Source organism: Sorghum bicolor, chromosome 4 (assembly GCF_000003195.3).
Source record: "Sorghum bicolor cultivar BTx623 chromosome 4, Sorghum_bicolor_NCBIv3, whole genome shotgun sequence".
Lineage (NCBI taxonomy): Eukaryota > Viridiplantae > Streptophyta > Magnoliopsida > Poales > Poaceae > Sorghum > Sorghum bicolor.
This window is the reverse complement of record NC_012873.2, coordinates 2,673,727-2,687,476: the sequence shown is the minus strand read 5'-3', so window position 1 is coordinate 2,687,476 and position 13,750 is coordinate 2,673,727. Positions and strand designations below refer to the sequence as shown.

The window sequence follows — 13,750 nt, the reverse complement described above, 5'->3', positions numbered from 1 at the left end:
GGTACAGGGGTGCCATGGTCCCAACGTAGCTCCGCAAAGAAAAGCTCCTTTGCATTCCCTTGATTGCCTTTTGCTGTGAAGTTCACATGACTAAAACAGCCCTCACTAATCAACATATCATTACACATGGTGGTAGATATTAACTCATATTGACCTGAAGTGTTCAAGGGAAAGAAGAAATTAGTGAAGTGCAACAATTAGCTTACAACAAACAAAACATTTAACGAAGGGTAAAAGAATATTATATTAGAAATCAAAGTAACTTAATTAAAACTAAAATACTATTACATTGCAACATTTTATGAATGTAACAACAAAATTTTGATGATACATTAAGTTATGACTTATGAGTTGAGTGTAAGCAGCTTGTGAACAAATATGTGCTATGTATTTGTGATTCCATATTTACCAAGATTGCTAGGCACATACAAATGTTATCTTGTCTGACTAAGCTTTGAGCTAGAATACTACAAAAGGCACATAATAAGTTCTCTAGAAATACGTGGTGCAGAACTCTGGTAAGACCGCATCAATTTTTTAAGTAGTGAGATAATTGTCCATGCTCATGTTTAGTATGTTTCTGCGACCAAATGATAATCGATTACTTATTTAATTGAATGGAAATTTCAAAACTAAGGAATGTTTTTAACTTTGTGCCAGCTTGCCATCTTAGCTGCCACAAAAAAAAGTTTCACATCCCAAGTGTCCCTTATTATCCAATACCACCCATCATTTCTACCGAAGTTGTAACCACAACCCAAGGTCAAGTTATTTCTTTAATTAAAAAAAAGTCCCAAGGTCTAGTTCAAAAATCCTATAATGACATAAGAGAAATAAGAGTCACTTATAAGAGTCACTTATAAATCTGGCCTTTTTAGCTTTCTTGTAACTCTTCTCTAATTGCTGACCACAGAACCCAGGCAGCACGCTCCCAGCAGGTGCTTTCCCTCACCACAAGCACGCGCGTGCACACATAACTGGATAGAGAAAGAGAGAGTACAAACACTCGATGCTACTGATGTTGAACAAGAAGTGAGCTGGCCTTTTGCTCCCCATACAAATACATACATGTCAGACTACAAATACATGTTAGGGCCTGTTTGAATCCATTAGCACTAAAAAAATTAGCAGTTAAAAACAGACCTACTAAACCTGCTCATTATTAGCTAGGGAGCAGTAAATTATTAGTTCCATTAGCAGGTTTGGAGTTGCTAACAAGTGCTAATAGTTTATATGTACCTTCAACCCGATATCCAACCACTTATTAGCATGTGGAACCTGATATCCAACCACTTATTAGCATGTGGATCCAAATGACCCCCTAATAAAAATTGGCTAACAAAAAATAACAACTACATTATTAGCTAGCTAATTTTTAGTGCAAATGGATCCAAACAGACCCTTACTCTAACCAACTAAGGGCCATACCACCCATGCTACCAATTCTCAACTACTAGGCAATATGGGCCGCAACAACATCAGGCTATATCCTATTGACAAGGAAGGCATGGTCAAAAGGATGAGTGTGTTAGAGTATATGAGTATTAGGCCCATGAGGCTAGGCCCATTATTCCTAACCCTCTAGAGTTAGCCCAGTTATGGAAAATCAGAACTTTAGCATGGTATCAATACATGCTAATGATAAGCAATCAAAAGACAGAGCTAGCCTAATTTACAACACAACCTGCAGAACCAAACTTTCTATCCCTATTCACTTTTGATAATATCATACATTAAATTTAAATGATGCAAACACCTTGTTGTTGTCATCATTGTTGTAATACTCTAGGGTTCTTTTTGCACACAGAGCATATTGTTCTTCCTTGTAGTCCGGTTCATCATCTGACGATGTAGAACTGCAAACATTTGCAGCTACAGAGACGGATTTGTCAACTAGATAATTGAAGTATTCATCCTCATCATCATTTGGAGAGTCTTTGGGTGACCTATATTTGATCAAAAGGTTAAGATTGTTGTGAAAACAAATTGTTGTGATAACTTTTTTCATAGAATATATTCTAATTCATCATGTTACAATTGAGTTGTGTTGGGGCCTATGTGTGCAGTCACCTTGCGAATAGCAATGCTCATAAATCATAAACTATTTTCTAAAAGACAACACCGCAAGAAAAAAAAATCATCCATTGACTTAGGATAACTATCCACAAAACAACTGCTACTAAGTACTAACAACTACTACTGAAATCTTCAAATGTATTTAGTTAGCTAATAAAATCTTAGGCCAAACATAACATAAATATTATAATATGGGGGGCACCTTATTAAATATTAAAAACACTCTAAAAAAAATTGCATGAGTAGTATCACGTGGGCATAGGAGATTGGAGAGATTTTACTCTGAAGCATTCACTCTGACAGAAGTTGCACGTGGTGAACCAGGTGAGGTAGGACCAGTTAGATAAGTAGGAGAGTCAGGTTCCTCCTCTGGAACAGGGAGGATGGTGATGCGAGGAGGGCTAGTACGTTGAGAATATCAAAGATAAGTAATCAAAACCATATAAGCAATAGCAATGACAGTTATGTGAAGTGTTGAGGTACCTAATATCCAATTCGGATTCTGATTCTCCTGACTCTTGGTGTTGGGGTTGGACACCCACATCAATGGCATGGAGCGGTTGCGACGACAACAATGAATGAACATCTCCAGAAGACATACTGCAACAATTCAGATTAAAATTCGTGTGGTGATGAAGACCTAAAAGGAAACATAATGAAAACAGGATGATCAAGATATTATAAACTTACGAAATAGGAGATGGCGTGTGCGTCATGGAAGCAGCTCTGCGCTCTGAATCTCCAGACATGCTGCAACAATGGACGGCCGCCGGGTGGCGGGGGCGGGGGGCGGACTGCGGACTGCAGAACGAAGAGACGGAGACTTGCGGAGGCGGCACGGAGTATGGACGGCCGCCGGTGGTCTTCCTCCGTCGGCGTCGGTCGTCAGGTGTCTGGGGCCGGCCGGCCGGCCGACCTGGGGAGAGTCGGATTCCGCCTCGCGCCTGGTCGCGCCGCGCGGAGAGGAGTCGGGAGCACCGGGCGTCGGGCCGGCTGGCGTTTCTGGCTGCGGGGTTTTTCCTTTGTCTATTGATGAGGCAGGCTATAAATACATGGCCAAATAGGCCGGGCACGACTAGGGCGACACGAAAAAGGGGACTGCTGCTGAAATTTCCGAGCATCTGGTGCTGGGCGGAGCTTGAACTGGAAAAAGGCCTGACCCACCTTTTTTTTTTCGGGCTGCAGTGAGGTGCCGCGGTTGCTCGGCAGTGTAGCATGGCCCAGGCAAGTGGGCGCGTGGCGTGTGGGCCAGCTGCTGCTTTGAGCACGGGCCCATGAGTGGAAGCGCCACCTGGGCTGTCTTCCTGGGCCAGAGAGAGAGAGAGGGGGTGCTTCTAGGGTCGGACCGGTGGCACCAAGTCAAGCACCGACCACCATAATCTATATCTATATACCTACTGTGAAAATTTCAGTCGGTCTCTGGATCCGTTTAAAGCTTGGAGGAGAAAAAAAAATAGAATATTTTCTAAGGTTTCCAATGCAAAATCTTCTTTTACAGCACGGATCGCTGGCTTCTACCGTCCGCTCGTAGAAAAGTAAAAAGAAATAAATTTTTTTCAGGGTTCCCAATACAAAATTTCCTATATTCTATTAATTTTCTTTTCTTTTATTCTTTAATTTAGCTGAAAATTAATAAATGCGTAGTAATTCATAGAAAATCTAAAAATTACAAAACAAATTTTATTCAGCTCTACATATGTTGATCCATACATTAAACAAAAAATAGGTGCAAAGTGTTTGTCCTATTAATTTACTTTTCTTTTATTCTTTATATCGGCTGAAAATTAATAAATGCGTAGAAATTCATAGAAAAATCTAAAAATTACAAACCAAAATTTGTTCAGTTCCACATATGCAGATCCATGTAGTAAAGAAAAAATATCACAAATTTTAGTATATTTTTTTTACTGAAGATGCTTGCCTATGTTTTTTAGTGTAAAATTGAAATTGTAGTTATCTTGCTCCAATTATTATAAAAATTTTATGGTAGCCTATTTAATGTGACGCTTGATTTGTGGTAAAAGTTTTAGCACCATTCCTGCATATCTCACTGATTTACTAATTTACCTAAATTTATGCTTGCTAAATAGTTTAGCATCAATTTAAGTATGTAAAAATATAAAAAAGATGCTTCCACTACCTTTGCACGATGTGTTGTTATATCATATGACACTTCATAAGCCCATGTGTTTTTTTTTGAGATTACACAGTACAATAATCTACATATATCTAACTGATATATCATATTTTATAGGAATCCTAATCTAAATAAAAAAATAAAGCTAGCAACAAACTTCTCATGTTTTAATATAATACTATTTTATTATTAAATAAATATGTCTTCAAGCTACATAATATTGTAAATATTAACTATCTCATACCATAGATGTCATGGTTATCAATAAAATAAATTATGGACTTTAATTTTTATAAAAAAGATAAATATAAATAGATATGTAACATTATGTCATCACTTTTTATGATCATTTGATGTTTTTCTCCCGTTGCAACGCACGGGCATATTTGCTAGTTATTTGGAAACAGTCCACTTTTGTCCGCTTTTTCTCTAGGAGTAACTCTCAAACCAGATAAATCATTTCCTACAACTTTTGAGACCGTCCGTTTTACCTCCCCTGGACTAGTTATAAGCAATTTCAAAAGCAGTTTTTTCTTTTTTATTTATTTTAGCTAAATCTTTTAAGAAATGTAGTAAATCATAGAAAAATCATAAAATAAAAAATCTAATTCTGTTGGACTTCATGTAAGTATATATATAATATGCTTTAGTATAATATTATTGTTGTAGATTTTGATCTATTCTTTTCTGTCATTAATTAACATAATTTATAACTACAGTTTCCATAATTCATAACTACAATTTTAGAATTCCTAGCTCTAGACACAGACAATTTCCGCATTCACCTAGTTAGTTAGGGGAAGATAAACAAAAAAATAGAGCTCCTTAAGGAGCAAAAAGTTTATCCCCATTTGGATGGTCTGATCTCTTTCTAACTACTCGGATAATAGAGAGTTTCTTTTCGAAATTGCACACATATCCTCTGTGTCCCATATACATCCTAGAAATGTAATACATAGTCATAGAAGTTAGAACAATTAATATGTGTCTCATGATGATAAATATAGACTTCCGTTCGCTTGTCTTATAAGTCGTACTTTTTTCTGTCAGCAAACAGTGTTTTTCTCTCACAATAAATCAGCGAACAATATTTTCAGAAATGACTTTTTAGACCAGCGAATAGACTTAGTCCGAATACAATATGTATTGGGTCATGCCGTACTTATCTCATATGCTACTTGGACTCATGATCGAAGGCTCTGTGTTCAGACAAATTAGAACAACTCATGCATACCAGTGACGTGGAGTCGAAAAGGAAGGCGGACGCACAACCACGCCATCGGAGAGGAGGGAAGCCACAGGGGCAGAGGGTTGTGACCGGCGAACCGCCCACGTGGAGGCCCATAGGAGAGGAGGGAACTTCATGAAGCACGTGAAGAACTCCTCAAAACTCAGAATTTTTGTAAAACTACTTCAAGATGAAGTTGGTAGAGCAGAAATGGTGAAGCAGCCCTAAACATACCTAAACTAGAAACTAGTTCATGTGCTCTAAGAGTTCTTCAGCTAGCAGAAAGGCCGCGTGCGCCCCTCCTATGGTTGAAACATAGCCCCTACAATGGAAGCTTTCTACGGCCTTGCATACAGGGTGAAGTAGGCCATACAAACACGCCCTAAAAAAAACAATGCTACGTTTTTTAAAACAGGATTGTTGCATCAAACACTTGATGTCATCTCAAGACCGACGTATTTCATCATTTTTCTCAACACCATAAATAATTTGTTTCCAATAAGGGCCCAAGCACCTCGTGTATGCCTGGCGGCTAATAGTCTGGCACAAGTACACAGTAATCTGATTGATCCTACTCATAGAGTTCAAAAACTACAACCAAAACTAATTCTTATAAAACTTCTAAAGCCACGGCCTGTGCTGAAATGAATTTACTTGTCCCGCAGAATCATTTTTTGAAGGTGGCAAACGCAGTTCCTAGTTTGGCCTCGCAGAGGGAATACGCTTCAGGACTCAATGCGTTCTGGAACTGTTCTTTGAGATCAAGCTTCAACACCGTTTGCAAGATTCCAGTGCAAAAATTCCGTACTTCCTTGCGGCGCGACTTGTTTTCAGGAACAGCTGAAAGAGCTTCTTGTATCAACCCGCACAACTGAGCCAAATGGTTCAAAAACACCTCTGATGCATCACCGGCCCATGATTTCAGTATGTAGTCCACCAACTCCAGCATTTGATTTCTCCGATATTGAGCTTTCGTGTTCTCGGTCCTCTGCAGAACAAAACCAAAAAGCTCATGCCCTATCCAAGGATTCCTCTTAGCAACCTCCTTCACAAAACCAAGCTTCAGCCGTGATTTCTTCCTGTCGTAATCATTCAAGATAGAACGGAACTTATCAATCACACTTGCAAGTTCCTGTTCAGAACAATTCATCGAGTTGATGATCTTCAGAATCCAAAATGTAGCGTTCTGTGCTACAGAAGCAACTGTGTTATATCTTGAGCGTGATGCCAACCTCAGAGCTTTCTCCAACAAGCTTTCAAGTTTACCAAATTCAACAACATCGCCTTCTGGATACTCATTCCCTTTGAATACCCTCCTCTGCAGTATGCCAGCAATACGTTGCCTGAACTGTTCAGTACTATCAGCACCATGTGATTTTACAAAAGCTTGCATTAAGAAAGAATACACCTCCAGCACCATTGCTTTCCCTGTAGAGGTGGAACATAAAGGTTGTATAAGAAACAATAGAGCAGAATTTGCATAATGTAATTCGATGACAACTGCAAGTACTATTTTTAATATGACCACTGCAAGTACTATTTTTAATATCTCTAGGCTATAATTCTATATAAATTACATAATCAATCACAGTCCTTCAAACAGTTCTCTAACTCGGTAAAAAGAATGTCAACACAACTCTTTGAAACAACATTAGAAGATAGTATTGCTTTAGAAAATATCACAAGAATTGCAAAAAGATCATTACGGACTTATAAGTAAATCTTTCATTTATCATCTAGACAGAAAACTGTAGGTAGTAAGGGCTAAATGGAATATACCTGGATTCCTCTGAAGATATATATCAAGTAACGTAAGCACACGAAGCTTGAATCGCATAAGTTGAGATTGCTTAGTCTCACTACCAGGAAGATTGCGCTCCTTGAATATCCTTGCAATGTAAGGATCAATACGGAACATAGCATCATCATCCATGCCATCTGAATCATCTGAATCATCCCCATCTTTAGTAGATTCTGCTTTATCTCCACCTTTTGTCTCATTCGGGGCTGCTTTGTTGAAATCATCTTCATCCACATCACCTTCATCACTAGAATCATCTTCATCATCTGTAACATCATCAATTTCCCCAACCTCTTCATCTTCCATTACAGTTTCATCATCATCTTCAATATCAACACGACCATCATCTTCGTCATCACTATCTGTTTGACGACGGCCTTTCAAATCTATCTTCACGACCCTCAACATATCAAGGAGACCAGTTTCTGTAATATCATCACAGAACACACGAAAAACCTGTTGTTTCAAAGAAAAGATATAACACATCAGTTATATTTTACATAAGGGCATTACACATAATAATAAAGATAAGACTGCATGTGCATATCCCAGGTATTATTAGCATAGATTCCTCAACACTATCAGTCCATAAGATTACAGCTGAGTATGCTTGCCTGTTCAATTGTGAAACACACAGGTCCAGATGCATGAGGCAAAACAGAGAGGAAAGTCTGGACAAGAACATCCATAAACTCTAGTGACACTTCCTCATTGGGATCCTCTGAAACATCCTCGTCAGATTCCTTAGACCCATCCTCATCAGACTCCTGTGAACCGTGTTCAGCGGATTCTTGTGCACTGGAATTATCACCTTGAGCAATGGCAGGAAAGGATTTCTTGCAACATATAGTCACATCAACTGCGGCCTCCCAATACTCATCTGGATGCAGAAGAACTTGTAGCAGTAACTGGATAAGGAGATAACGCATTGCATGCATCTTAGCAGACTCCAATCCAGGACCAATTTTTCTCTCCTACTCACACGAGAAACCATAGAAATTAGATGGCAACCAGAGAGGAAATATTGGTAAAAGCATGCACCATTAGTTCTAAATAAATAAGCATCAGCTCTTCTTCTATTTTTCACCCCATTTAAGTAAGAAACACAAAAGAACACATTCAATCACACAATCCATAGTTCAACTGCCGGATAATTAAAGAAAAAAAATACTACTCCAACTTGGTGAAGCTGCACAATTAAGTCTTACTGTGTTGAAAAAGATCATTTCGTGCTTAGTGATTAGATTGTTTCAGAAAGCAAGATGCATATCAACTGTAACAATACAGCTTCAACATGTGCTTTTGTTTTAGTATGTTCAAGCGAAGTCCTACATACTCGCATAGTTAGACTATCCATCTTAACAGCAGTAAATCTGTACTCAGAGGGTATAATCATTGACAGCACTGAATGAATCTTAGAAACTACTTTACAATTCATTCTACCAGATAACAGAATAGACATTTTTAGTATGGACAAGCATGTACAAAATCAGGCAGATCATTTGTGATCCCTAAAGTAAAAATCTACTTAGCAAGGCCGTCTTGTAACCCAACAAGAAAAGGAAAACACAAAACATAGCTTGTTAATAAGCTAGAACACAAACAATTACAAACCTCATGGAAAAGCATTGATTCTACAGCCATCAATTTCTTGAACGCGTTATCATCGTTGCCACTCAAAGTCCTGAAGAGGGTGACTGAGGGGATGTTGCATACGGTGTTAATGAAACGCATAAGGTAGTAGCCTAAGTCGTTGGATTTGACCTCACTAGGAACATGTAAAGCTTCATCCTTTTGTGCATCTTCCAGCAAGAATTGAAGTTGTTCTATGCATTCCTTACGTAGTGATGTGGATATGGGATTCTTTGGCCATTTGAACTTCTCTTGCAACTCAAATGATGTAACCTCAGTTCCTAAAGATGCTGAGAACAGACCTTGAACTGCAAGGAATTTTAATATTTCTGTCTGAACTTGAAACTTTTCTTCAATGCACTTAGCCATTTCAGAATCTGAATTCCCTTTAGATGTAAGCTTTAAATTTTTTAGAACACAAGAAATTGTATTCACCACCCAGCTCTTCAGAAGATCAGTATTCCCTTGGCCAAGAAGTTCCTGCTCTTCACTTGGGCCAATTTCTGAATTCTCATCAGTTGTCTGACTTTGATCAGATGGCTCATCTGTAACAGATTCTTCATCCACGAATAGGGCCATCAAATTTTGCACAAGATACAAACAATCTTCAACATTATGGAATTTGCCAACCAGCTCTTTAACAATTTTTGTTTTTGTCATGGAGTCAAATCTTCCACCACTGTATTTCTGTAAGTTGATAATGACAGCAGCACACCGATCATTGTCATGACTTGCTACACTCACTAACTCTTTCAGAAAATGTTTTCCGGCATTATACAACCATGAAGATTCATTTGACAAAATATCCATCAAACCATGAACAACTTTGCTGGACAGAACTAGTTGGATAGCTGAAGGAGACAATTTTGGGAGGAGGCTAAGAAGTATACTAAATGCTAAATGCTTTCTGTCATGAGATGAGAGCAGCAAAGATCCTTCAATTACAACCTCACAGAAATTACGAAGATTCCTTAGGTCATCCTCACAGGAGCTGGCTTTCTTATTTTTTTTGTGCTTCTTGCCAGAACTGGTATTAATATCATGCTGAGATGCTGCTTCTCGAACAAGCATGTCTGTAATGACAAGCCATAAACTATGAATACGAGGAAGACAAAAGGCAGATTCCTGCACAAGTTCAATCAAACCAAAGGATCAGCAACCAAATGACACATGACATAGGACAATCTGATAAAAAAATGAGAAACAACAATTACAAAAACACCTGGATGAGTTTTGGTGGTAACACAATTTGAAATTCTTATGTTCATTTATACTATTACTGAGAATAATACCTTGAAACAAGCAGCAATGGATTTAAGATGTTCTTCTGCAAAAAAATTGTCAGAGCTGAATGGATGAGGCAGGAGCTTCCCAAATATCTCCTTCTGGACATAAGTTCTCTCTTGCAACTTCAAAGCTAGAAAGAGTGCATCTGGATCTCCAACATCAGCAGCTTTGTTGAACCAATCTTGAACACCAGGAGCTTCAAGAACCTCAGATAGTATGGCTTCATCAGGCAGCTGCAACAGAGAGGTTAGCGGATACCAAATAAACATAATGGTACTAGTACAAATGTACCACTGCAAATGCATGACATCTAGTTCATAATCCCCTTTTTGCATGATGTTGCAACTTCCACATAATTAATTAATACAATGCTAACGCCACAACTGCCATAACCTAGACTTATATAGAGCTATTTACTAATCTAGGAGGCATAACATCTGGTCACAATAATACCCACTAGAAAAAGGCAACTAAAAGGTAACTCGTGATAAGGATACAATGATCTTACCAACAAAAAATGTATTGTAAAGTAAGGTGCGACAAAGAAATATCTATTACAGCAAGATTTTTAAATATAATAAATCGTTAAAGTTAATGTTAGGATCAAGGGACTGTATATAACAGTCTTATATGAAAAAAAAAATATTAGCAGATTTTTCATGAAAAATACTTCAAAAGTTAACATTTTCAACAAGAAATGCTTGAGAAGAGGGTAATGGCCAAATCCTATCCTATCCTACACTCTTATAAAGCTAAACCCCACTAGAGATTTCTCCCAACATGCAAGCTATCCACATCAACGATCCACTAGAACTCACAACTATAGCCAACTAGCACATGTAATTATGATAGTGCTCTTCATTCACTAACATGCATTTAGCTGTCCACATCGATGTCAAACCATTCACCAAAATTAATTTAAGATAGTTTCATTCATATAACTATAATAAATATAAATAGTCTAAATTCTTTTTAAATTATCAGAATCCCCGCAGCAACGCGCAGGGTATTCTCCTAGTATAATTCAAGACCATGTCGATGTCAACACAAGTATAAAACAACAGAGGTAGTACGATAGTAGCATTTTATTTATCTCGATTGTTTTGCGCATGGGCCCTTACTTCACAGTCTCTTTAATTTTATTTTCCCGCATCATGATTCTTTTTGCTTTTGGAAATATTTGGACACCTCCAACAGTGGCACCAGGACATGAAATGTCATGTTCAAGTGAAAAATTAGCATTCTAATCAGATGGATAGGGTAAAACCACAACTCTTATTCGTAGAGAAATAAAGTTCAACAAAATTATTTGCTTCAAGTCTGCAATTATGTTGCTAATGCTACTCTATCCATTCTTTTTTATATAAGCTGGTTAGATCACAATTGCACTAATTAATGTAACGTCATATATAAAAGAATGGAGGGAACACACAATATGACATTGATAACAATGACAAATGTATAAAAACCGCTTGTCTCTATCATTGGCAGTGGCACAAATCCACGTTAGTGAAATCAATCGCCGAACCTATTTCATTCTTCAAACAACCATCAATGTTTTCTTGCTCATTAACCAAGCAAGATTCAGTAACCACTGTAAAATAATCAGAATTGTTTAAATCAAGGATCTAATGTGCGATTGAACCTGCCAGTGATTTAATGAACAGTATGAGACTTGTTGCACTAAGAGCAGCTAAAGTGTGCTAAAAAACAAACCGTGAGGAGAGAGGAAACAAGTATGGTTTGATTCCAACACTAGAGCAGCCGAATCAAGCAAATTGATTATTTAAATTGACTCTTCCCTACAGTTCGAACCGAGCAAGTAAAAAAGTCAGCTTATCTGCGCGGAAGTACCACTACCGTCCTTGCATGAGTGTTGAAGGGAAAGCAGCACATACTTTCCTTTTTTTTTCTATTCCGTTATGGTCCCCACCAGCTAATCCCCACACTACTACACATGAACCATAAGTCCATAATCAGCATGCGAACTTTGAAATCCACCTCAGCACCAAAATCAAATCGTACACTGGAGCTGCCCTAAGATAGCATGAATCAAAAGAAAGAGATAGAATACGTGGACTATTTCCAAATGTACTATTTTAATATACAGCAACAACCAACAGGAAGTGTACACTTTCAATGTTAAATGTCAAATTAGCACGGACTAACAACACAGCTGCAGTTTGTATTAACTTGCGTAATCCTAATATTATATGCATCACATTATAATAAAAGCATATCATGTGTCAGTGTGTGCTTGAGAGATGTACCTTCCTGACTAAATCCAGAATCACAGCAACTGCAGGCTCCATCAAATATCGTTTCTTGCCACCGAGTTCTACAACCAAACTCACAAATTCCTTAACAATGGGTGAGCTTTTGTCACGTGTCCACTGTCGTGAAACACGACCAGACCTCACAATTGCTCCAAATCCAAACAGGCGCCCCAAAAGATTGTCCTTAGCTTCCTAAAAAAGAAAAGTAAGTTGCCATCAAAATATGAATAAAGGTCTAGGTAGCAATAATGAGTAGTGACAGTAGTTTTTCAATTTACCGGTCCCTTCATAGAAGATGAATATTCCAATAAATTTGGGATCAACTTCATAATCGATTCAACCTTGATTGCCCGAATCGATTCGAGCACAGCAGCAAGACCCAATGCAAATCCTTGCCTTGCATACTGCAAACAAATTGCCAAAGTTAATGTAGTAAAGCAGATCGTGACATCATCCAGCTCAAACTAAGCTCGTCCTGAACTCATGGAAAGCATTTTCTACCTCTCTAGAAGAAGAGATACCGCGAATAAGCCGCCGGATGGCATACCGCGCTGATGGGGCGCAGTTATCCAGTCCGTCGTCCTTCTCAGCCTCCATCTGTGAGGCACTGTCCCCATCGCCAGCTTCACTCTCCCCCTTCCGCGCGCTCTTCTCGTACGCCTTCTGCACTTGCCGGAGCTCCACCACTAGCGCCTCCGCCGCAGCCTCTCTCACCGATGCCTCTGGTGATGCCAGGTCCCTGAACACGTTCATATGCAGCCCCGGCCCCACAGCGACCGGAGCAGGCGGGGGATTCGCTGGAGCCGCAGCCTCCGCGGCCGGCGGCTGGGCCTTGGCAGCGGTGGATTCGGCAGACTGGCGGTGGCGCTCCTTGTCCAGCTCCTTCCTCTCCTTCTTCCGCTCCATGGCCAGCTTCTTCTTCTTCGCCGGTGCCTCCGCGGCTGCGACCTCGTTCCGGGTATTGTCCGAGGCAGGCACAGCCTCCGGAACTGCGAGGTCAGTCTGGGTCCGCTTTTTTCCGGCCATCGGAGCTCCCTCGCCGGGATGCTTAACAGAATCGAGGCGGAGGGGCAGGGCGGAGCCGCGGAGAGACGGCTGGGGTTTATGGCCGGCACGAGACGGCGGGGAAGGCCCTTGCCTAGGGTTAGGGTTTTTCTTTCTCGTCTTTGTATTTTTTTTTCGCTTATTTTTTTTCTATTTATCTGCGATATGCGAAGACGGTGGTGGCTCCTACAATTTTGCAAATGGGCCTAGCCCATCTAGAGAGGCCCATGATCAGCCCATTTAGAATCTCGCCCGCGTGACACGTGGGC

General features: G+C 39.4%; 2 protein-coding genes across 2 annotated transcripts; both read right to left on the bottom strand.

Moving 5' to 3' along the window:
- LOC110434596 lies at window positions 329-3,197 on the bottom strand. Its single transcript, XM_021458939.1, has 4 exons — window positions 2,767-3,197; window positions 2,560-2,676; window positions 2,358-2,477; window positions 329-1,946 (listed from the first exon to the last, which is right to left on the bottom strand). The coding sequence occupies exons 1-4, from the start codon at window positions 3,195-3,197 to the stop codon at window positions 1,727-1,729; spliced, it is 888 nt and encodes a 295-aa protein (XP_021314614.1). The 3' UTR covers window positions 329-1,726.
- On the bottom strand, window positions 5,875-13,621 carry LOC8069941 (myb-binding protein 1A-like protein). The gene is made up of 8 exons (XM_021459653.1): window positions 12,939-13,621; window positions 12,716-12,841; window positions 12,432-12,629; window positions 10,167-10,394; window positions 8,857-9,999; window positions 7,857-8,216; window positions 7,221-7,698; window positions 5,875-6,869 (listed from the first exon to the last, which is right to left on the bottom strand). Exons 1-8 carry the CDS (start codon window positions 13,461-13,463, stop codon window positions 6,109-6,111), a joined length of 3,819 nt encoding a protein of 1,272 aa, XP_021315328.1. The 5' UTR covers window positions 13,464-13,621; the 3' UTR covers window positions 5,875-6,108.